The 24654-nt window shown below is 37.0% G+C and overlaps 1 protein-coding gene across 8 annotated transcripts in view; it reads right to left on the reverse strand.

Annotated features, from left to right (window-relative positions):
* The window catches only part of FAM184B (family with sequence similarity 184 member B), a 43975-nt gene that overhangs the window by 5028 nt on the left and 14293 nt on the right, over positions 1-24654 (reverse strand). For 6 of the 8 annotated variants that reach the window (XM_074541803.1, XM_026792148.2, XM_026792144.2 and 3 more), the window contains exons 2-7: positions 17292-18035; positions 10078-10188; positions 5530-5742; positions 3872-4025; positions 2628-2740; positions 1983-2224 (exon numbers count right to left, since the gene is read on the reverse strand). In XM_074541803.1, coding sequence (XP_074397904.1) covers positions 1983-2224; positions 2628-2740; positions 3872-4025; positions 5530-5742; positions 10078-10188; positions 17292-18035 — 1577 coding nt within the window. The remainder of the gene's footprint in view (positions 1-1982; positions 2225-2627; positions 2741-3871; positions 4026-5529; positions 5743-10077; positions 10189-17291; positions 18036-24654) is intronic. The other 2 variants (XM_026792146.2, XM_014265597.3) reach the window with 1 other exon arrangement.

The following is a 24654-nucleotide window of genomic DNA, read 5'->3' on the forward strand; positions in this document are numbered from 1 at the left end:
TGTTTTCTCTTCCCATAAAAACACCTTTGTCTGCTCCTATCCTCATCCTTGTAAAAGCTTTCTGTACTGGAGGTGGAAATCACACAGTTCAAGAGAATGGAAAGAGGAATTATTACTTCAAGCAGATTATGGGTTTCACTTACTTGGCAAGAGTAGGACTAATAATTTTAAGTAATTTGTTATAAAATTTGTCACATGCAAGTAACAAGCCCCTATCAGTTTTCAAATCAGAAAAGAAACTGGCATAAGACAGGGGCACTGTTGTTAAAAGTAAAAATAGCAATTACTTATATGTACCAATTTAACTACTCCCCTATACAAATTATTAGTCTGGCAAAAAAAAAAAAAAAAAAAAAAAACCAAACCATGAGCTGCAAGTTAGTTGTTCAAGTCTTCCATGAGTTAATTTAAGAGCAGCCTGTATCAGAGGCCTAGGTCCACTCCAGTGCTTTGGTCCTATCTCCAGTTATTTGAAGGATTTCTCCTTATGTAATTTCCATTAATGCTTCCTTCCCAAATGCTTACTGTAGTAGAGCTACACCATTCATTCCCTGTAAAGCAAATCCTCTAGCCCAGCAGCCTTAGCATTTGAGGCCTTTTAGACCTCAGCGCTGACACGTGAATAATTCTTCTCTTCATGAACAGAGGCTCTAAATTCCTTCAAGGTAGCTTGAGGGCATTAATGAAACTCTCTGGTTTGCAATTCTCTCTATTGATCTTGCTTCAAAAGCTTGAAATGAAATTCACTTTGAAGTAACTCTCCAAAGAGTGCAATGGCAAAAAAAAAAAATGTTACTCATTCTTCAAATATCTACTGACTGGTAGACAGGAATGGAATTACTCTGGCCACTCTGACAGTCTGCAGAGAGACATTCTATCCATTGAATGCTTTTTTCTGGACTATATATGCCATAATTTTAAAGATTCCTTTAAGGGCACGCTCTTCAGAAATCCTTTTATATACATGCTTGTGTAGTTAGGGGCATATATCCTGCACCACTGCAAAAATGAATTGAAAGATACCCAGTCAGAACACCAGATCCCTCAGTCTCTCTGCAAAGAGAATGTGTTAAGTATGTTCATCCATAAATTTCAAAGGATTCAACACCCATACAAATGCAGTGGGCAGTGAACCCAGTCTTGTCTCCTTTGTAAGTCATGCCAGAGGACGTTTAGGTTGGACAGTAGAAAGAATTTCTTCAAAGGAAGGTGATTAGACATTGGAATGGGCTGCCCAGATGTGTTTAAGGAAAGACTGGACGTGGCACCCAGTGCCGTGGTCTAGTTGACATGGTGGTCATAGGCTGGACTCAAGGATCTCAGAGGTCTTCTCCAACCTAATTGATCCTGGCATTCTCCACTTTTTCTGAACAGAAATGGGAAGACCCTTTTACACCATGTGTGCTGAGCCTCTGGCTACCCTAAGACATGGTTTACCTTCTACAAGATGGCCAAGACTCAAGTCACCTTGCCCCTCCCTCCTGTGCCCTGACAGCCCCTCACAGTGCCAGGCTCACCATCAGCCCAGGGGCACTGTCAGTATCCACTGGCACTGCCCTTGCTTCCCCTGTGCAAATCTGGCTGCTACAGCCAAAGCAAACTCTTACAGGGAGTATATGGCATTCTCAAACATCCCCTTTGGAATTAACAGTCCATTGGTTTCAGCTACAGAGTATGTATAAAAACCTGATATTTACTCAGAAACGTCTATATTCCTTTTAAAAGCTCTTTGGTGAGTTTGGGATTTGTCTCCCAGTGCCTTTGAAAGGCTGACATCATGGACATTTTCTCAGGTCACTCCTGGGGGGATACACTAGACATACTTTTCTGTAACATATAATGAACAATTAGTTCAAATGCATCTATTATGGCTGGAGGAAAATGTGAAATGAATTACTGCTTTTGCAAAATTCCTAGCTTCTAAAATTAGTACTTTAGGAAGGAAAGATTCTGACATGCATCACGCTTAGAATACCACTCACTCTGGCATAATTATTGAATCTCTAGACAGCACTGCCAAGTGTGAATTCAAGGCAAACCTTCTATGCTGTTTATCTCTATCCTGAAGCTGTGCAGCTTCTTGCTTCTGTGTCTCCAACTCAGCACTGAGCAGCTCCATTGTGTCCTTCAAAAGTAAATTCTCTCTCTTGAGTTCAGAAATTTCACTCTGACATTTTTCCAGTTCATCATGAAGAGATCTGATCTGGCTTTGGCTACTTCCTTCCTAAGAAAAAGGCCAAATTTAGTTATTCACAGCCTCTTACTTTTAATGTTAACATCTTCCTGGATTTGCGTGCATTGCATTTTTGTGATCTGATTTTTCAATTATATGTGCAAGACAAAATCAGGGATCAAAAGTTTCTGAATATAATCTATAGTCTCTACACAATTTATTTTATTGTAACATTCTTTCATTTACTTCTTTTGTAGATTCTGATCTTTAATTGGAAAGAAAAAGCCTGCCCACAGGGAAAAAATTATAAACATTTAAAGTGAGACGTAAAGGCAGAAAACCCATTGCATTTCTGGAAGAGACCGTATACTTTTATTATCACTGGAGAGAGAAATTTGATATTATTGCTTTTGCTGAACCCAACACAGCAATGAAGTACAAACTGGTCCCTTGCCTGTTGCTTCTTCAGTGTCCTCACACTCCTCAGCTCCATTTGTAGTTCTTCTATTTGCTTCTTTAGGTTTGTGCATGATGTCTGCTGCTCAGAGAGTTCCATCCTTAGAGATCCTAGTAACAATCAGACAGTCATTTAGGCAGTCAGAGGCCAGCTCGATGGGGAAGGCAGATACAGGGAATGTAGATGAAAACATTAATTCATTATATTTTGCTTTGTTCCTCAACTCCTTCCCCATTAAGCATAATGGCCTCCTATTACTAGAGAGGTAACTCAGCTGAGTAATAATAAGGTGATATGGAGCTACAAAAGCAATGAGTCCACATCAGACTCAGAGAGATAATTCTGTGGCAGTTGTATTGCAGACCACATTATCACCATTGTTTCTTCTAATTTTGAACTTTACTGTTAATTCAGCTGGTGTTCTACAGAGGGCCACAGGGCAGAGTGAGGAAAGCTCTGGTTGTGTTAGAGAAGTACAATGCTTATGCAAGCTCGTCTGTCATATACTGCAACTTTCGGGAATTTTAGGTACAAATTTTTCAAGTACAAGAAGAAAAAGGTTTTTATCTCTGTTGTCTCCCTACAATCTTTCTTGAAGAAGAGAATCTATCTATCTATTTAAAGTCTAAACTTCAGAAAGCAAGACATCTTTCGAGAAAATTTTAATTACTAGTGGAAAAAATCCAAGAATAAAATTCAGTTTGTATGTAAAATACTTTCAAATTGTTCTTTATTTAATTAAAAAACATTTTATAGATGAGCTTTAATAACCTGAGATTAAACCTGAAGATATTACACATCTTGCTAGTGCAGTGTTCTGTTGAGTTCTAAACAGTTTTGGGCACTTTTGAAACTGACTAAACAGCACATAGGGAGCAACTCATCTCCACTGCTGAACTCAATAGAGCAGACTTGAAGCACATATAAAAATTCAATATAGAAAAAGAAGAGTAAAGTCATATGAACTAATAATTTTCCAATCTAATATGCCTGATAATGCATACTTGAACGCTGTACACCATACTACGCTCTCTGCAACATTTTGCTGCTGACAATTGAGAGCTTGGTTAACAAAGAATATTAAGACTATATTGTTGAAATTGAAGGGTATGACAAAAGAGATTAACAAAGATCTGAGTTCCCAGAAAATGGGAAAGAAATGAATGGGAAATGAAAGTCAGTGGCTCTCAGCATATATATAATCAAGCAATAGGAACTGTGCATGACATGAGACACTATACCTAGCAAGAGGGCTTGCTGCTTTTGTATCTGCTCAAGTTCATCATGTAATTCTTTCTTTGCTTTCTCTTCCAAGGTTTGTATTTCCAGCCTATGAGACTGATGTTGGATCTTGAAAGTCTCATTAAATTCCTTTTTCAAACGTTCTTCTGCCTCCTGTAAGCAAAAGTTCCCCCAAAAACAAAGTAGTTGGAGCCTGTTTATCAGCTTGTTGTTTTACTTGTAATGCTAGGATGAATGTGGCCTTTCATTGTGGAACTTAAATTTTCATCACCACTTTACAAGACATTTTATCAATGCAAGCATAAAAATGAGCTGAAGTTAAAAAGTAACACTTAATAGGTACAAGATAAATTATCAGTGTATCACCTCAGATTTTTTGAGCAGGATAAAATAACAGGGATATCTTTGCACTATTTGACATTAGAAATAAAGGGTTTTTTCATCATACAAAGGCCCCAGATTTGACCTGTTTGTCATTACTTATCACAGTGTGTTAGACAAAGGCCTCTGTCTTTCCTTGAATCACTCTTGGGTCATGCTTCCACTGTCATTAGAAGTACTGCTGGTACACTGCAAGGGATGGAGCAGCTGCTCTGTAGTGGCTCTGAAAGCAAGCTCCTGTCCTCAGTTTTATTCTTACCAACTCACTGCCTTCAGCTTGGTTTTGTCAAAACTGGAATTTTATTTGGAATATATAAACAGGATAATAAATTCTACTTACAGTAGTTTTATTACCTAGGTTTTATAAAGTTCTCTAAGCTGTGGGAACCAACAGGGACATCTGAACTCCATGTCACAATCACATGTACATTTTTCGAGTTGATTTTTTCTTGGACAGCAACAGTATTTAGAGCTTCACTGTCACCCTGTTTTTTTAAGATTTTCTAAGCCTTCTGATGTTGACATTCCTGGAGTGAATTTTCTCACACACTTTCTGTAAATAACTCATTGTTTTACATTCCTTTATGGAGGAGGAGAGAGTTGATGGACTGTTGGTTTGACCAGTGACATTGCAGAGGTGTCAATGTCACCTTCCAATCCACTGTCACTTTTGTAAAGCTATAAATATTGGAGTCAGAGAATAAAACTTCCCTTTTTTCCCTTCACCTTGAGTGGTGGTGTGCTTGTGCTCTCTCGTGTCTTTCAGCGACACTTCACTATATTGCATTAACATTTTGTAACTGAAATCAATTCACTTGAACCTTTAAAAGCCTTGGCTATAACTTACTGAATTGATTTCTTGAAGGTATATAAGGCAATACACATCACTATATGTGTCTATTATACTTCTTAAGTATTTATGTATAAATTAATAATGGATGAAACATAATAAAACTGAGTCCTGTTATTAATACTTGCAGGAATTCCCTTGTATTTCTGAAGTAGGTGCACAGATAAAGGAGCTTATATTCATGGCAGCCTAACTGTAGGATATATTATATTCACACTGTGGTCTAAGTTAAAATGTTAAAATTATTAAAAAACAGAACAAAAGTCCCATGATGAGGAAGTTTCAAAATCCCAGAATAATTTATTATGTGCAACAATAGCAACCCATCATTAAGCTAATTGGAGGTAACTGAGCTTTGGCTCTCCCCTAGATGGTTTATCCCATAAATATATATATATTTTTAACATTAGTATGTAGTAAACTGACCTTGAGTTCCTGATTCTTGCTTTTCTCCAACATTTTTAAGACTTTTTGATGTGATGCTTCCAACTGCAGTTTAACATTTTGGTTTTCTTTAATGGTGTTTTGAAGATCCTGCAAAAGCTTCTCTTTTTCTTTGTTGGACTGTAGATTATGTTTCTTCAGTGACTCCTTGAAATTATTTGCTTGTTGTTCTAATATTTGCTTCAGCTGAGCCACCTTCCAGAAAAGTAAATCAGCAGGACAGGATTAATAGCTGCATTCACAATGGAGAGGAATTATGTAAAGTTGAATACACTTTATGAGCTTGTCTTGCTCTATGAAAAATTAGCAAGATGCTTGTTTAGTGCAAGAAAATAACACTTTTTTCAGTGAAGAGTGACAACCTTTTTGCATACACTGTCTGTTGCTCATCAAGTACTTTTTAAGAATTTCAGATCATCTTCATCTCATATGTGCAATCCACAGATCAATTTGCACAATAATATGGCACAAACCAGAAGGCAGGCCCAAGGCTCTGCTGAAGCTATCCAACAAAACTGATATATTTAATTTGAAGCAGCACCTAGCCTCACCTGCCTCAGACTGAGTTTAAGTTCACTATTCTTCCAGTTTTTTCTTGGCTTCTTCCACTGTGTCATCAAATGAAACCAATTTCCCTGATCAAACTAGTGAAGAGTAATTGCCAAATACTATTTGTAATGAAAAACAGTAATTGCATTTAATATATCTGTGTACTGGGATCTGTCTGTAGCCTGGATACACTCCAAGAATAGGCAGATGCCAAAGCCACTTGCCAAGCATACTTTTGCTTCAAGAGATGATGAAATTTATTTTATTACTTTTTAAAGAAATATGTGGTAAATCATAAGATTTAATCAAGGGAGCACTTTGGTTTCTGATTACAGGCAAAAAAACCCCTACTTTGTCTTCACACCTATTGAATTCAAGCCAATATTTTCCTGTATAAAGAAAAGAAACACTGCAGTTTTTAGGTACTGCAGTTCCTCATAAAACTAACCTCTGATGTGAAAGATCTAATGCTGTACAGTGCCTCCTATCAGCTGACACAATATGCATTATCATCACTACACTCAAGCATGCATTTTTTTATGGGCTTCCTGAAAATAAAGAGACTGAAAAAAATGTGTCAGAAAAATAGGCTGTGTATTTTATAATAGAAAAATCTGAAAGAGTAAAAATGTTACTTGGAATACTTCTTAAGCAAATTAGTAATCTAGGCAGGAAAGATGAATAGAAGCCTATATAAACTTAATCTGTGGTCACAACATTATAAACTTCCCCAACTCTTCAGAGACAATTATTAGCCCAAAGAACTTCTAACATGAAACAAGAGATCATGCTAACTAGAAATAGGCTGAGCTGGGAACACAGTGTAGTAAGAAATCATATGGAAAAGTAGTTTTAAAACCATTGTTTTTCAGTGATTAAGGGGAAAATCCTACAGAGAGGTATCAGACATCCAAACATGTTCTTTCTCATGAATCCTGGTGCTTCTAACATATTAGAAGTTAAGAAACCAACATTTCCATCCCATCAGGTTTCCTCCTCCTCTTTTGCAATTAAAGAAGTTTTCAAATCCACCAGTGAAAATCTTCTCTGGAGTGTTTTGCAGTGCCCAAGTAATTTTTTGCACTACCTGACTTCTAAACAGATAGCCAGACCCTCAATTTGCTGAAGTTGGTAAAGCAGCATATAAGCCAATGAAACTGTCAACTCACATCAGTCCAGAATCTATTTGGATGTTTTCATTATTAACAAAGCAGCAACACTCTGGAATTTTGTTTTATAATGTCCTCCTGCTGCAAAACAAAAGTTCTTGAAAAAACTGTACTTTAATTCCATTACAAATTCACTTTTATCTACCAGAATTGCACAAAGTGATCTCAGAGATGCAAACATTACCTAACATAACATAAACAGTAATATGGCATAAGAAGTAAAAACAAAATAAATTGTATTTTACTGGTTTTTTTAGGTTTATTTCAGAGTTACTTCAATTACGTTCTCAGTAAACAATATTCCTAAACTTGTGGCAATTCCTGACCTGAGGAATTTCTGACTGTGTTCTTTGGCTGCTATTTGGTGGAATCTTCAAGATCCATAAAAACTCTGGGCGTTGCTGTGCTGTACATCGTACAAAGATATATCATGACAAGCTGATGTTTGTACTGCCATTTTATTCATCTTCTAATTCCAGAATAGAACAGAATCTTAGAATATTTGGAGCTGGAAGGGACCCACAGGGGTCATAGAAGTCCAACTCCTGGCTCTGCACAGCCCCATCCCCAGGAGTCACACCATGCCTGAGAGCATTGCCCAAACATTCCTTGAATTCTGCAAGGTTTGATGCTGTGATCACTTCACTGGAGAGCCTGTTCCAGTGCCCAACCACCCTCTAGGAGAAAAACCTGTCTCTAATATCCAACCTAAATCTCCCCTGAGAGCTTCAGGCCATTTCCCCTGGGTCTTGTCACTGGTCACCAGAGAGAAGAAATCAGTGTCTGCCCCTCCTCTTCCCTCATAAGGAAGCTCTGGACTGCAGTGAGGCCTCCCCTCAGGAGGCTCCTCCTCCTCTTCTCCAGGCTGAACAGACCAAGTGACCTCAGCTGCTCCTTATACAGCTTTTCCTCAAGATCCTTCACCAGCCCTGTAGTCATCCTTTGGACACTCTCTGATAGCTTCATATTTTTCTTATATTGTGGCACCTTTAACACATGCTGAAGAGATCCTGTAGTTCAAAACCAAGGAACTGGAGGGCCCTAATGAATTAGCATTCAACCCACACAGGATCTCACATCTTTCCTTCCAAATGACCAAACAGATAGAAGTTTGATTTCTTTATCCATAAAAATCTTATTAGTACAGAAATACTGACACTTTGAAGTGCAACCCCAGAGAGATGAAATTATCATTCTTCTGTCTACTCTGCGCAGTGCTCCAGCTATGTCAGGCCAACCAAAACCAGGTCTTAGGCAGCCAAGGAAGCTATTTTTAGGTCTGAAATTGTATCCAGGTTAGAACTGGATTAGTAACAGCACATTGCCTAACCTTTGAGGCGGAAGCTCTGGGCTGAGCCATTGTGAAGGTTTCCAGATGGGAAACATGCCCTCACTGAAACATAACATTATATAGTGAATGGTGCTTTCTTGGCTGTGAATATTCATGTACCTATAGCAGGAAATTATTACAAGTTGAAATGACTTCACTACCCTAGCAATATTGCCAAGTAATTAGTTCAGAAAGTAACTTCTGGAGTAATCAAGAAAAATGCAAAATTTCTCTTCAAATGAGCATTTGCTCCTTTTTCAGAGCAGTCAGATTCTAAGATACAATAAAATGTTTTTTAGTGTATCTGTTCATATTTACCATGGCTCTGTGGACATAACATATGGCATGCTATGTACTATTTAATACTATTTATGCTTATAGTTGCAATAATTTTCCACCACTCTTTGCTAATTTACCATGATCTTGTGATGCAAGTGGATAAGCAGTTAGAAAACATAAGTTTCCTTCATATTTTACTGTCCTGAACATTTCAAGAAAAGTAATTTGATTACCCACAACCTTATTTTTTGCATCTGCAAAACTTGAGGAATAAACCAGAATGTCATAAACCTTTCACTCTGAATAGGCCAACATAGGTTGGATTGACCCAAAAATCTCTCAGAGAAGATTCTGTAGGAAACAGTGGCATGCAGAAATGTGCAACAAAACTTAAAAGCCAGAAATTTCAGAACATTGAACTACACTTAAATTCTATATTTGTAAGACTGGGAAATAGACAGACTGTCAGAATGCCACTGTTTGATAACAGAATGTATAAATATGTTTTGGAGGAGAAATGAAAAAGAAACACCCATGCTGCACTCATAACTAGTACAGCTAATGTAGCACAGATGGGAGAAAAACCAGGTGTGGCTTACCAGAAATGAGCACAGCCCATGGCCTGGTTGCTGGAACATGCACACCAAGGGGCAGTAATGGCATGTGGGAAGGTGGAGGCAGGAAAGGGAGGACAGGGTTTTGCTTAGCCTCCTCATGACCCTATCTGTCCTTTCTCTGTCTTTAACCACTCAGCAAGAGCTTATTGTGACCACTGAGAGGCTAGAAATGTCAACTGAAGATCTATGTCTTCATTTTTTGCAGAGCTGTTGCCACACAAACTCCCACTGAACTTGAGGGAAGTGAAACTAGTTAGAATCTGTGACGATACATCTCTAAGAATTACAAAAAAATCAGGAAGTTAGCAGGAGTTGTAAGGAAGATTCTTATCTCACTTTATCCTGTAAACAAACAAACAATCAGAGTCACTCTGCAACCTTGATATGGCCAAACTCCTCACCTTAGAACATCTGCACAGTGTAATATGTGAAATATATAGAAGTTGTTATTTCAATCTGGAGTCCTTACATATTTTATTGAGTGATAGACACAACAAATATTATTAAAATCTAATCCAGAATCTCACAGATGGGAGGAAAAACAAAGAGACTTTTTATTACTGCATTACATTTATGCCCAGTTTACCTCCAGTGAAGAGTTTTGAAGTTTCCCAGTAAGAACTTCTTTCTCTTTCTCTAGTTGCTTTAGTTCACACTCAGATTTTCTTTTAAATTCATCTAGCTGTGTCTGGAGCTCCTAAAAAAAAAATAAAAGAAGAAAAGACAAGAGCATGCAATAGATGGGACAAAACATGCAGCATGAAAAAGAACACTCTTCTACATTAACCTAGATAATACAGCAGTGTGCACAACGGTAGATGCTACAGTCAATTAATGTCAGTTGTGTTATTTAATTTAAAATATATAAAGAGTTTGGTTTGCTTCTTTCTAATATTACTGTGAGACAATACAGCTCACATCATCCTAATCTTTTACTGAAAGCTTCCCTAAGGTGTAAAACTGTACAGCATGAAGAGTCAGTCTGTTTTGCCTAGAGTGGTGTTAATCTTCAAAAATAATTTAGTATGCAAGAGTCACCCACAAGACCTGAAAAACTGTAACTATACATTGGCCAAATAAATAACAAGATGACTAATGGGTAATTAGTGCAAAGAGAATCAATAGGAAGCAATATCTGACAGCATCCATAAAGAAAAAAATGGTGAGGAAGTAAAAATTAAAAAAAAAAAAAAAGAGGATTATATAATCACCATGTTGCTGGAAATAGTTAAAAAAAAATCAATGAGAGCATTAGTTGCGAGACAGTGACCAAGAGCTTGTAGCAATTGTTTGTAGTAAGTGGTAGCAATTACTTGTAGAAAGACTGAATGTGCAACCTCTAGAAACTTCCTGAAGTGATACACACAACAAATTCATTAGTGTACTTTCTCTTCCTATTTGTGCAAATTTGCTAACTCAAAAAACATTCTACAGTGTCTTCATGCACTACAAATGGAGGAAACAGAAAAAGAAATAACTACTTAACACCTCCTCCATCCTGTACAGCTCCTTCTCACACACCTCTGTGTAAAACCTAGGTAGCAATTAAAGGATGGAATTAAACAGATACATGAATATTGCAAGGGAGGAATTAGCTTTAGTTTTGCCTGTACAAAAAGGAGCAGATGTGTCTTTTTGATTAAAATGTGAAGATCAGGTGCAACATTCCCACTTCAACTCTGTCAACTGACTTTCTTCTCTGTATCCTAATTTTTCTATCTGGAAAAATAGATACAACACTTCCTTAACAGCTGTTACAGGACTTAGTTGAATAAGAGGATATAAACAGCATCAATAATGAAAAAAATTGTAATTTTGTTTGTTTTACTAACTCAATATTTTCCTGATTAAATTAATATGATTATCTAAGAAGATATTATTATAAGTAATAATATTTATTGTCTATAAAAGATAAATGTCTACTAGTATGCCTTTTTTCTAAAGTATGAAGTGTTTGATACTTAAATTAAATCTGACTCACATGAAGAGCTTCAGCCTGGCATAATTTTAAGAATATATGTACAAGCTAATAAGAAGTAGAATACACTACATAAAAGGCAAAGCAATTTCCATGAGGCTTCACTAGTTTAACTGTACCTTGAAGAATTGCATCTTCAGATACTGATCAAAAGTGAGCCATTCCACAAGCAGATAAAATAATTTACTCGCCCGGGTTCAATTTTGAGAAATAAGAGTGTATGAATGTGTAAACTCCAGCAGTTTCATGGACATTAATTCTTTTGGCAAGCACTAAATACAATTCCTAGTCTCCAAGACTGGGCAGGTACTATGCAGCTCAACATTTAGGGACAGCAGCTGCTCAAGTAAACACTGAACTCAGAAAGTTATAGCAGTGTTAGCTACAGAAAATGGGTAGAAGTTCATTCTTAGCACCAAGAAGGATCTGAAAACCGCTTGACCAGTAGTCTTATTGTCCCATTCTACAAACTGCTGAAATTAACCTTCTTTTTCTGTCTAGAAGACCTTTGATGAACATCAAAGTCCATTAGGAGTCAGAACCTAACTTCCCCCTTAGCTTATGCTCAAATTTGGCAAATCACAGACAAGCACTGACTTGTGAGCTCCACGAATCATTAAAACATATGTTTCAAAGTTATCCTCCCTTTGAACAGAATTCAGCTCACACTTAGGTTCCTACTGCACAAAAACATTAGAGACTGCAAATTTCCTAAAGCCAAAAGATTCAGTCACAGACAGCAGCTCTGATGAAAGTGAAATTCTCTGAAGAATCTCTTAAGTCAACTGCTGCTAATGCATATCAACAACAAAAAATAACAGCTTCCCCACTTAAAACACACTGAAAAAAAGGTATTGCTCAGGTAAGCTGTTTGGATCTGCAAGAAGATGAGCCTTCTTTCTGACTAAAGTTAAACAGAGACACACATATATATATATGTATGTATGTTTGTATGCATGCATTGTAAATAGTTGCAATTTCACTGGTAGCACATGCACTCTGAATTAATTTAACAACACTTTGCAGAACTAGATCCTCTGCCTAATTAATGCAAAATTCTGATTAAATAAATTTATCTGAGTGTTTCACAGCAGCAGTTCATGAAAATTTAACTCAGGAATTGGAACAACATGCCCAATACAATCTTCTTCAGGAAGAATCTTCTATAAAACACTCCAACTGCCACATGCAAAAAAATGCAAGGATAAGGATTGCTAAGAAGGCCAGTTATCCCATCAAGGATAAATTCACCTGTCTTCGGAGCTTTTCACAGAAATAAATCAGTCTGACCTTTTTTTCCTTTTTCTGATTTTTTTTCTGTAGCAAGAAAATCCTGGCATTTTATGTTAATTCAAAGTGCCTACAGTGAGCATAATTCAAATGATGTTGCTGTGACCAATAAGATTAAAACCAGATGAATTAAAGCATCTATAAATAGAAGAAATTCCTACCTTCTGTTTTTTTGTTTTTTTCAGATTCCATGAAGTTTTAGACTGGCCTGATTTCCTTTGTAGTCTTTATTACATGATCTACCGTTCCTTTTACCAGCTATTCCTTCAGAAAAATCTTTTCCTTATAGGATTTATGCTTGAGTTTGCAAAGAAGGTTCTCTCTTTTATTCATACCCTCCTTGTAAATTGCTACAGTTTCCATAGCCTATAAAACACACTAGATATATTGCACAAAAAAACCCCCAGGGTAGAACTCTGGGATCACAGTAGCCTATTTTGTAGTGAAAATGCTATTTAGGTGGCAATACTCCATTGAAAAATATTAGCTTTATTTTAGTTAAAAATGTAGAACTGTACTGATTCAAGATGGTAAGCCTTTTCTGCAGTCTAAGAATGATTGGGGATTTTTTGCTGTTCTGGTTTGAGCTTGGGTGTGTAACTCACTTCCAACCATGCAGGCTCCCTCAAGGACATCCTTAGTCCTGTGAAAAAGTACAGTAGATGATTTGCTGACTGTGATGCCAAGTCTAATTTTCCTAAATGGTAGCTTAACAATAGTTAAAGAGAACTAAAAAGTGTAGAAAAGATTCAGGGCTGAACAGTTGCTTAAGGGGAGATATTGTACAGAGGGTACTCTCAAGATACACACATTGCTCATTTTACTGAGTTTATTCCTGCTATCATTTCTGCACAGCTTTTCAGAATAACCATTTCCTATATTTAAAAATAAATAAATCAGTATTCCAGCTTGACCTCAGCAGAGATAGTCTGCCTTAGACGTTGTTCTCTTTAAGGGTTTGGTTACAGAAGCAGTTGAACACTATGCCCTGGTCTAGCCCAAGGACTCCTTTGCTGTCTTTGCAGGAGCTCAGGTGCTTCAGGTTATGAACACAAGTCAATGTTCCACTGAATGAGCTCAGGGATCTGGGAATCTCACAGGATAGACTCCTGTACAATAAAGCCATCAATTTAAAAAACCCTACATTGATTTCTGTACTTTTGGTATGCCATGTCTTTGAATATTTGAGAGCAAATCACCTGTTAAAGCTCTTGCACATCTTCAGAGTTGCTCTTTTCCTGACTCTCTTTGGTACAAGTCATTTGCTACAGCTGCGTTATTTGATGTTTCCGTTCATCTACTTTTTTAACAGCTTTGCTTTGGGAATTCAATACAGCTTCCATATCTTCTGTGGTACCAAAATTTACATTTCAAGTAGCATAAATAACTTGCAGAATTTCCAATATCAGTGACTGCTAACATGGGAAACACTTTAGAATGACATTAATGAGCATCTTACCTGCTTTATGCAGGATTTCCTTTTCTTGATGTGAATTTCTCTCTTTGACTACACTTAGATCTTCTTCCTCGTTTTTCACTATACATTTTGATCCCAGAATTTCTTGCTGTGTTCACTTAAGCTACACTTCCAAATCCTAAAATATGCATGACATTACTTTCATGTTTATTACATATGTAATTCTCTTGTAATAAGAAATAAATGGTCATTTTCTCTCCTGGTGTTCCACGATATAAATCACCTACAGAGCTGATTTAAATGTTTTTTTTTTTTTTGCTCTTCTATACCCTTAAACTGTCTCTGCTGCCAGAATATTTGTGCTGTGGAGCCCTTCCCTCACATATAGTTGGCATCATTGTAAAATGAATACCCATCAATAGTTACCATCTAAAAGATGTCTGAGATTATCCTAAACTTGAAATAGGCTATACTTCAAATAATTTGAATAATGACAACTTCTAATAATGACAGCTTATGCCAAAAGTGAATGAATATTAATTAAGGTTTTTTCAGTTGCTGAAATACAAAAGTTTGTAACATAATCCATATACAGATGCCTAAACTCAGAAAAAAATGTGCCCTAGTTTGCTGGGACTTCTTGTCCCCAGACTTTGCTGGGAGCTGTCTTTCCATTACTAATGGAAAAAAATTGAATCATACTGAATGCGCTATTTCTGGAGGTTCTAGTTGCAGTTTCAGATGTCTAGCATAATACTGCAATACTCACTCAGATAAAACTGCCATTTTTTCCTATATGAATGTCAAGTAAAATCTCAGGGTTAAAACTAACTTGTATTTAACATTCTCTGTAGCTCAAATCTTCAAGGTAAGCTTGTTACTTTTACCACTGGCATATATGCCAGAATTCTTCCAAAACTAGACTGAACAGATCAGACTTAATGATTTGTCAACCTTTGTATTCTCCCTTCTACAGCAGTAATAATAAATGTGTACTAATGCAATGCCTTTCATCTAAAGGTCTCAAACCTCTTGGCAAACTCTAAGGAGAAAACAGGAAAATTCATCTTATTGAATCAACTGTCCTTTCACCTTTCAAGCCTTATAATAGCTTTTCCTGCCAGTATTTACTAATGCTCAAAGGTATTTCTGATTAGAATGATGTTTCTACTTCCCTGCCTCCATCGTCCATGGAAGTCTGAAAAAATGTATTTAATGGTGGCATAAAAATAGTCAATTTAGAAAGGAGAAACTTTATATTTTTTTTTCAAACTGTGAAAGAAACAGAAAACAACTCTTTCCCTCCTTTCAGATTTATCCTAGTCTGAGGGTATCTTTTCAAGGATTCAAGGCAATATGCTCCAGTGGTATGTAAATCAGCCTCATTCCACAGATTTAGAGGATTTGAAATGTACAAGTTGAGCATATGTCCTTCAGAAAATATTTCAGTTTTATCCAGCTGAAACTGAATTTAGAAAATAAATTGCTAATGACACCACATTCTTACTTCCACTTCCTATCATATTTTACATTATTTGTTCCTAAATTACTGCATTACTTATACAATAAATCAGAAGAGTCAACCACGTACATAAATTTTCATGTGTTTATTCTTAATTTTCCCTGAATGTCACCACAGTATCCACAGACAAAAAATCAAAATCTTCCTTTCTCTCTTCCCCTCTAAGGCTTCCAATTTCTACAGAACCCTGGATACTTTTTAGTATTGAAACAGATATTAAAGATTGACTCAATTTAAAAAAAAGGGCTTATCTTCATCTTTGTATCCTCTACACTTTTCTGTTAAAGATAGAGGTTGTTCTGCTACAGATCTACACACTGAGACAATGAAATCTGAATAATGTTGGGGAAGGTGTATTCAATTTATCCTCTGATCTTGTGAAACAAAGAGGTAGGGACTGTATTGAAGGCTGAACTCCCTCTAAGAACATCCTAAAAGAAGTAGCTCAGAACTCTGCATCGTCAGCAAAACAATAGTGGCAAGCAAGATGTGAGGGCAGATGGTGGAAAGAGTGAAGAGCTGCCTTGGAAGAACACAGCTGACTGGGCTGACCCTGCTCCCTGCAGAATTCTGGGGCTCTCTCCTCTAAAGGAAGAAAATCTTCTTTCCCATTAGGGAACCATTTTTATTATTTTGTAATACTTCAAATCTAGACCCTCAAGGTGTTTTCTTACCTAATATACAAGATTTCTGTCATAGGGCTGGGGACATATCTGGTAGGTGAGTTTATGTGATGTAAAGGATCAAAATAATCAGATGGAAGTTGAACTGATGAGCACAGAGCATGGCTGGGTGTTTCAATTTCAGCACTGAGCATCAGCATCTCTCCTGCACTCTGACCTTATGTACCAAAAGCAGCTGTTTGGCAGATTTCCCATGACATGCCAACCTCTGAAACTGCATCTGACACATGATGCAACTAGGAAGGGTCTGCTGAGCTGTGCTGCAAATGTGTGAGATACACAGCAGTGAGCAGGCAAAGTGCAAGGTGAGAACCAATGGCCAAAGTCTCATGGCTCAGCACATAAAACTTCACAAGTGTAAAGGACACTTCACTAATGGCACTTGGTACAAGCCACTGCTGCAAGAGTCTTACAAAATACTTGATTCCTAGTCTGCCAGCTCAGGTCTCATATCTAACCTTCTTTGTATCCATGCACTGAGCTATTGGCAACCTGTCTTAGTTTGGAAAGACAGTGGCAATCCAGGACACAACAACAAGGGAAAAGGAGAATGTACTCTCTCAACAAACTTACATTGGTAGCAGGAGTGCCTGCTTGCTGCTCTTGTCACATTTCTGGGCAGAAAAAGTAAAACACTCTTCAGCCAACAGATAAATTTTACTTCACTCCTCTCTCAAGGAATACAAATTATAGTGTTCAAAGTGTTCTCCTAATGAGTTACTAATCATCTTAACTCTTTCTTTAAAGCTGCTAGCATTATATCACTCCTATTTCTATTCTAAGCTGTTAAAACTGCTTTACTACTTAAAAAGCATTTGAATCAACATGATCTTTAAAAGACCATCCTTTCCTGAACTTTAAAGGATTGATAATTTTCACTTTCTCAGGCAGAGATAGGGATTAACTCTACCTGTATTCGCTCCTTCAGCTTCTGGGAATGCTTCTTCTTCTCATTTATCTTCTGGCTTTTCTCCTCGAGGTCTGCTTCCAACTTCTTTACCTGCTGCAGCAAAAAACCTTCCTCACTCCCTGAGCTCTTCTTTTGCTCTGTTTCTCCTTGTTGACAGTTTGTTTCTATCACAGATTGCTGCATGGTTATTTTCAAAGTCTCTTTTTCCATCTCACAAGGGGCTTGCAGTTTTCTTGTTTTCTGAATATATTCTTCAGTTGTTTTCTGGTTCTCGCTCTTCAGGTTTTCAATCTCATTCATTGCAGTGTGCCTTTTCATACTACATTTTTCATCTAAATTTACTTTTTTATCTAGATTTTCTCCTCTAAATGCTTTACAGTCATTTAGCAGTCCATCAAACTCCTGATTTAAATGTGGAAGTTTATTTTCAAAGCCTGCAGTGGTGTCTGCTGCTGTCTGTGCTTGTTTCTCTTCTGTTCTTGACTCCTTCTCTTCTGCTTGTTTTTTACACAATATTAACTCTGCTAAGGCTTCTTCCTTCAATCTCTTGTGGTGTGCTACTGCAATTTCAAGGGCCTGAATATGCTTTCTCAGTAACTGTTCTTCTCCAGCTTTGCTTTTACACTGGAGAATTGTTTCTCTTGTCTCAGCAAGAATATTCTGAATTTCTTCTTCATGAGCCTCTCTCAAAGCCTGTATACTGTCCTCATGTTCATCATTCTTAGTGTTCAGGGCATATATCACCTATTGAACAAGAAAAATAGAAAAGTAAAGTATCTTGTCAGCAATAACCTTTAATCCAGTTACTCTATTTATCAAGGTGTTAGACACTAAAAGTGAATTACTGCTACAGATTAATATTTTTCTGGTGGTGCTGGCTCTTTGTGTTGTTTCAGGGGTTTTTTTCTCACTAGGAACAGAAGGGACAATTATCAACTGAAAAACCTTATAAAAAAGGCGACAAAGTATTTTTTTAACTTTTTGACAGAAATTTTTTTTTATTTTTTGTCAGAAATTTCTTTTTTATTCTAGGCAAGTTGTCACTTCACATTGCTAGTTTGATCTCTAATACAAAGAAGGAAGTTGGGCTCCTTCTCTAGCTAACTGACTCCTTATTTGAAGTCCAGTCCATCTGCCCTTCAGTGCAACAGGAGTACTAAAGGCCACATTGCCTTTAGCATGACAAAGTGCTGGGGACCAGTAGTGGCAAATCTGAACAGTGAAACCTGAGCTCCTGACATGCTGTTCATGCGGACCAAAATCACCTATTGATGTAAATGAAAGTATGAAAAGCAGATTAAATTTTGCACTCCAGTCAAAACACCATGGAAGATGCACTCCTGGAATCACATTCCTGACAAGTCAGTTTGGTCAGCATTTCAGGGTAGGTATTGCAGGGTAGGTAACTCCAAGCATCTTTGGACTTAATTCTGAGAAGTGTTCAGGCAACATTTCAGGGTCTTTTCCCCATAATTTCAGTAACAGCTATAAATCTCGAGATAGCTTTTAGCAGATTCAAGCAAATCTCTAATAAAAATAAGCAATTTTTCCAAAAAACTGATTTAAACCCTTTAATGCTTTATTTCTTTTATAAAATGCAGAATAATAATTCTCATTACTGTAAGACCATATTACCCTAAGCAGGCTTTATCTGTTACCATAACATAAACCAGCTATCTCTCACAGAAGCTGTTGTACAAGCACTCTACTGCTGCTTCAAAAAGAAAACACATTTAGAAGCCCACAGTAGCCTGAAAGGAAGAGAAAGCCCAACTTAAATTTACAGCTACACATAACTGCACAAACAAAATAGCTGCCTTGAAAAGACACGTGCTTGTCTTTTCAGACCTCCACTAGGACATGTGGGAGCTAATCCAGTCTCTACCAGATAAAGTTATCTAACTTAATGAGAACAACACATTATGTAGGAAGGCTTTTGACTTGCTTGGTTGGTTAGGATATTTTAGGGATAAATTACTGCTCTAAAAAAATAGGTTTGGAATTTGTATACAAGTTTTGACAGACATTTTCAGTGTGGCCTGAGCCCACAGAAGATAATGAAAAGATTCTTAGACAATGTTTGAGAAAATCATAGCCTTAAGTAGATAAATAAATACAGAAAGAATGAGACAATTAATTCTTTAATTATGCTAGAGTGGTGGCCCTATAATTTTCAAGCCTTTACCAGGGCAAGTCTCAATTTAGAGTTCAGAAGTGTCTTGACCAGAATAAGTGTCACAAGCCTGCAATTATTATGTAAGTCCAGATTCTGAAGATGTCTTCAGAATTATTGAATTTGTTTATCTATGTCCAACCATTTTTTGTGCTATCTGTATATGAATAACACATTGCATTTCAGTCAATCATAAATGAAAGCAAATACACAAATAAATCTTGTGGATAGTCAACTTCCTCCCTGGCAGTAATGAATTAGGTACAGAAGCCTTAAAAAGTCACAATTGGAAAACACAGTCTGAATATATTTCTTGATCAATATTTGACAAAACAGAATAACAGCATCATATTTCAGAAGAATACGAGACAATAAGTTATTGTCTACATTTAGATAAGTATATTTTGGGGCCTAAGATTACAAGTCATTAATTCCTCTTGGTTATTTCTCACTATTTCCCTTTGAAATTGAAAGAGTTACAGTATGCTGAGGAGATTTCTTCATCTCACTAGCTAAAATCATCTATGAACAATTCCTATCCATTCAGGAGACAGACATAAAAACTCCAAGAAGATTATTCTTGCCCACATTTTCCACACTAAATGACCAGTAATTAGGTTGGGTAACTTCAGTTAACTAGGTCACATGCTGATGATCACATTTCTGTATTTCATTCCACCACTAAAACAGAAATGAACATCCAACCTTTGTGACTCAGACTTTCACTCAATGATAAAGTTATCTAGTAAGTCACCATGGCCTGTCTCATGCTATCTTGTGTTCAGGATTCCTCTAAAATGTGACTTAATCATAGAGATTTCCCAAATTCCACTAAGCATTAGAGTACCACCAGCACCTTAGGTGAGTTATCTAAAACTATGGAAGAACCTGGCCTCCCTGCTCCATCTATGAATCCTACACTTCTGTTCAATACTGGCTAGAACCACAGTGAAGCATTTTGATTTGCATGCCCTTAAATTTAATCTTCAAGCTTGAGTGCTGAAATTGACTCCTCCATATCTTAACCTTCTTAAAAGATTTAATTTTGAGACAGCTGCTGCTCTCTTCTTTATGAAATTTAAACCCTTTCCTTTCACTCCCTACTGAATATAGCTCCTATATTCCTATTCCAGATACCTCATTTTGAAGACTGGAGTTATATGAGATGAATCCAGTGCTTTATGTGCTGAAAGGAAAAATATTGAAAAATTATTTCAGACCTGTACATTGTGAGTGTACACTAATGTGGTATAAATCCCCTAACAGCTGTGTTGACAAACAGCTTTTAAAATGCAGCTCTAAAACTGATCATTTGACAGTACAGGCAGAACAGCTTTCAAGTGAAAAGAGCACATCACTGCTCTGAGAGGCACTACCATAATACCAATGGCTTCTGCCTCCTCTCAGCTCTCCAAAACCAAATGGATTGGGAAAAACTGTACTGAATTTATAGCACCTGAGTGTTGTATGGCAGGTTGGTAAAACAATTATTACACATATACACTTCAATATTAACAGTGCAGTGTGAATCCATCTTATTTGCCCTATTTTATCCTCCAAATGCTGTAAATCTAAATAGCATTTCCTTTCTTATTTTTCTTATGGTGATATAAAATAACAAACAAACAAAACAAAACAAAAATTGAAAAAGAAAACTTTCAACTGCACCTTAACAATGAAGGCAGAGTTAAATCATTCAAACGAAAAATTGGTCTCTTCCTACAGTAGTGTTAAATACTATTCTTAGAGGAACCTGACTATCATAATGAAAAAAATGATTCTAGCAGGTTGCTTTTCTAGCCGAGTAAGACAATTTGGTATGGTAGGTGGAATGATGATATTAAGATGAATCTAAGAAAAGCAAAAGATCATAAATATTCTTCCTTCAGGCCCAAGCTACTAGACACAAAACCTCCCTGACAAAAGAAAAAAAAAAAAGTGTTAAAAGCAAAAAAGAAAAAAAAAAAACAAAACAAACAAACAAACAAACAAAAAAAAAACAAAACAAAACAAAAAATCCCAAAAGAATGAGAAGAGGCCCTGGATGAAGGTGTCAAACAGCGTACTCCCAGCATCGCTCTACACAAAGCAGGGAAGGAGACAAACTTCTATTTCTAAGGAAGAAGTTTGCTAGAGGCTCACTGATGCCAGGTGACTCCATGCATCACCTCCTTTTCACTTTGAATTCATCCTGCTACTTGCTGAGCAGGGCAGTGTGAGGTACTGATAAACACATCAGCCTCAAATGGTCTCTTTAAAAGCAAAGGACAGAGAAATTATCAAAAATAACTTCAGTTATTTAAACAAATGGCTTCTTTATCCCTTAGCCTCCATTGTCACCAACTCCACAGGCTTTCTAGAAAATAAACCCGCCTCCCACAATTCATTAATTAATATTTTAATCAGTCTATCATGTTCTAACACTGAAGAATAATGTCTTTTAATTAAGGTACAGGCCTAGGCTATGATTACCTACAATGGTGATCCCATTTTACATCTGTGCTGATTTCATATGTAGGTGGTAAGTGATAAATGATACTGCTCTAAGCCATGACCTAGGACCTAAAGAACGAAGTATCAGCTCTCTCCTTGCATTCTTAGTAGTTCCCTGGAAACACAGGAATAATTTCATGCATCCAAATATTTGCACCAAATGTTCATAACATAAACACATATGTAGTGTTGTGTAGAACGAGAGAAGCTTTAAACAAATTGTCACTCCAAACATCCCAAAGACGTGCATGGCTGGTATCCTACACCAGAATGACTCCTAACTACGATAATAAAAAAGGATTTTGCTCCAGAAGGTTTCCTTTTATTTCAGGGTGAATCTATATCCTTTCATCCATGATAATAAAGCCCTTGAGACCCTGGAAGAGTCTCCTAGCTACCTTGTGCTGCAGAGCCCTGGAAGAGGTGGTGCAGCACAAGGGCAGCCAATGGCTCTGTATGAAATCCACCTGTGTTTCCAAGATCTGATGTCTCTGGGGCAGAAGCTCATGGTGCAATGTCTCACCCTCCTGGAACTGCCTCAGGCTTGCCTTATCTAGGGATTCGCAGTAAAAGAGGGCAAGTTGATCTTACATTCTTCAAATTTGAATATATCACCCATTTTCCTACACATACCATGTGTTACAATCGGTCCAAAAAATACAATGAAATACTAAAATGTATCAAGAAAGCATAAGCATAAAATGTCTACAAGTTTCCAATATATTTTGGCACACTTTTGACTCTTTCTGCTACCCCTTTTGTTTCCTCCTCCCTTTAGTTTAGTTTATTTGGTCCCATCTTTTACCTTTTTTTTTTTTTTTGCTCGGTGTAGTGTAATACTGCGCACAGAAAATGGTACTTTAGTGGTTTATGTATTGCACCTAATCTCTCAAGTGTGTCTAACACAAAATGAGCTCTGGCCTAAATTTTACTAAAGAGACATCCAGTTGTCCCTCATTTGTATTTTACAGCTTCTAATAAGCCACAAGAACAACTGCCAGGCAATTTAAGAATTAGGAAGGTAAAACTATATTGCAAGAATATTTCCACAAGCAGAGCAGGTGTTAAAAAAAGACAGTAATAATTTCAGCACAGAAAAAAATATGCTGTAGAACCACAAAAGTTAATTGGGAGTCCAGGAAGTGTCTTGACTGCAGTAACTGTCATAAGACTAATCTGTGTTGTATAAACCCCAAAAATGTCTCCAGAATGACTGAATTTGCCTATGTCTAACCACTCTGTCTGATGTATAATGTGCAAGAAGTAGAGGATCAGTCTGACAAATTTATGTCCTCTGTCCATTGTTGTCACTGTAAATTAGATGGATTTTTAATACGCAACTGAAGTAATCAATTCTGTGTCAATTCAAGAATTAAAAAAAGACCTTATTTGCATGAAATTCACTGATAATTTAGCACTGTTTTTTGTTACATGTCAAACTCTTCTAGGATTTAAACCTATCTAAAACTCATAGAAATTTGATCTCAATTATGCTTCAAAAATATGAGCTAATGCATTTCATCAAACAGATTTAAACACAGTGCTGATAGAATTCATTTGCCAGACTAACACTGTATTTTGTGAAATGTTTCATTCCATCCCAGACTTTTAAAGAACTTCAAAGAGTCTAAATTGCAGACACCTGTTCAGTGCTTTCAAGAGTTTTGTTTGGCTAGTTTTTTAAAATTATTCTAGATATTTACCTGAAATTTTATGCCTCCAAAATGTGGGAATCTATAAAGTTAGAGAGTTTTTAGGAAATGGTTAAAAAAGAGTATTTAGGCCTCAGGATGTGGCCCGAAGTTCTGTTACAGCAGAAAAGTTTCCCAAGCAAGCAGAAAAGTTTCCCAAGCAGTAGACGTGACAAATAACAATAGGACTCTGTAGATGTGGCTTTAGGATGGCAACAAGTTTATTTAATGTATATCTTTAGAAGGTTACTGTGAATAGAGCTCTGTTCTTTGTCTTTTATGAACCAGTCTTTGTTTTAACTACTCTTACGTATGTTTTATAAGATTGGATGGAAAGCTTGTCAATATGTCTTGTTTTGGTGTGATTGGTTGAAATCTAAACTGAGATGGTTTTATGTCATTCCGTTTTACCCCACCTTCGGGGACATTTTCCTTTAGGCCAGCATGTTGTTAACATCTAACAATGTTCTGAGGCTGATGTACTAATAAACAAAAAAGGCTGGTCTGAATTTGTCCAGTGTAGTCCATATTTGGACTTTTTGCCGCGGCAAGTGGGTTCCTCTCTTAAGACGTGAGTTCCTGAAACCATTGGATCTATAGCTACCCTAGTGCTCTGGCAAACTGGTGCCCCGTGTGAGGAACTTCCGTGTGAGGGAACCCCGTTCGAGGACGTAGATTAGAAAAAAAAATCCTGGATTTCCCGGCCGCTGGAGACCCAAGTGTTAATCACTTGGGGGGCACTAGGGTAGCTATAGATCCAATGGTTTCAGGAACTCACGTCTTAAGAGAGGAACCCACTTGCCGCGGCAAAAAGTCCAAATATGGACTACACTGGACAAATTCAGACCAGCCTTTTTTGTTTATTAGTACATCAGCCTCAGAACATTGTTAGATGTTAACAACATGCTGGCCTAAAGGAAAATGTCCCCGAAGGTGGGGTAAAACGGAATGACATAAAACCATCTCAGTTTAGATTTCAACCAATCACACCAAAACAAGACATATT

This window comes from Zonotrichia albicollis, chromosome 5, assembly GCF_047830755.1.
Source record: "Zonotrichia albicollis isolate bZonAlb1 chromosome 5, bZonAlb1.hap1, whole genome shotgun sequence".
Classification (NCBI taxonomy): domain Eukaryota; kingdom Metazoa; phylum Chordata; class Aves; order Passeriformes; family Passerellidae; genus Zonotrichia; species Zonotrichia albicollis.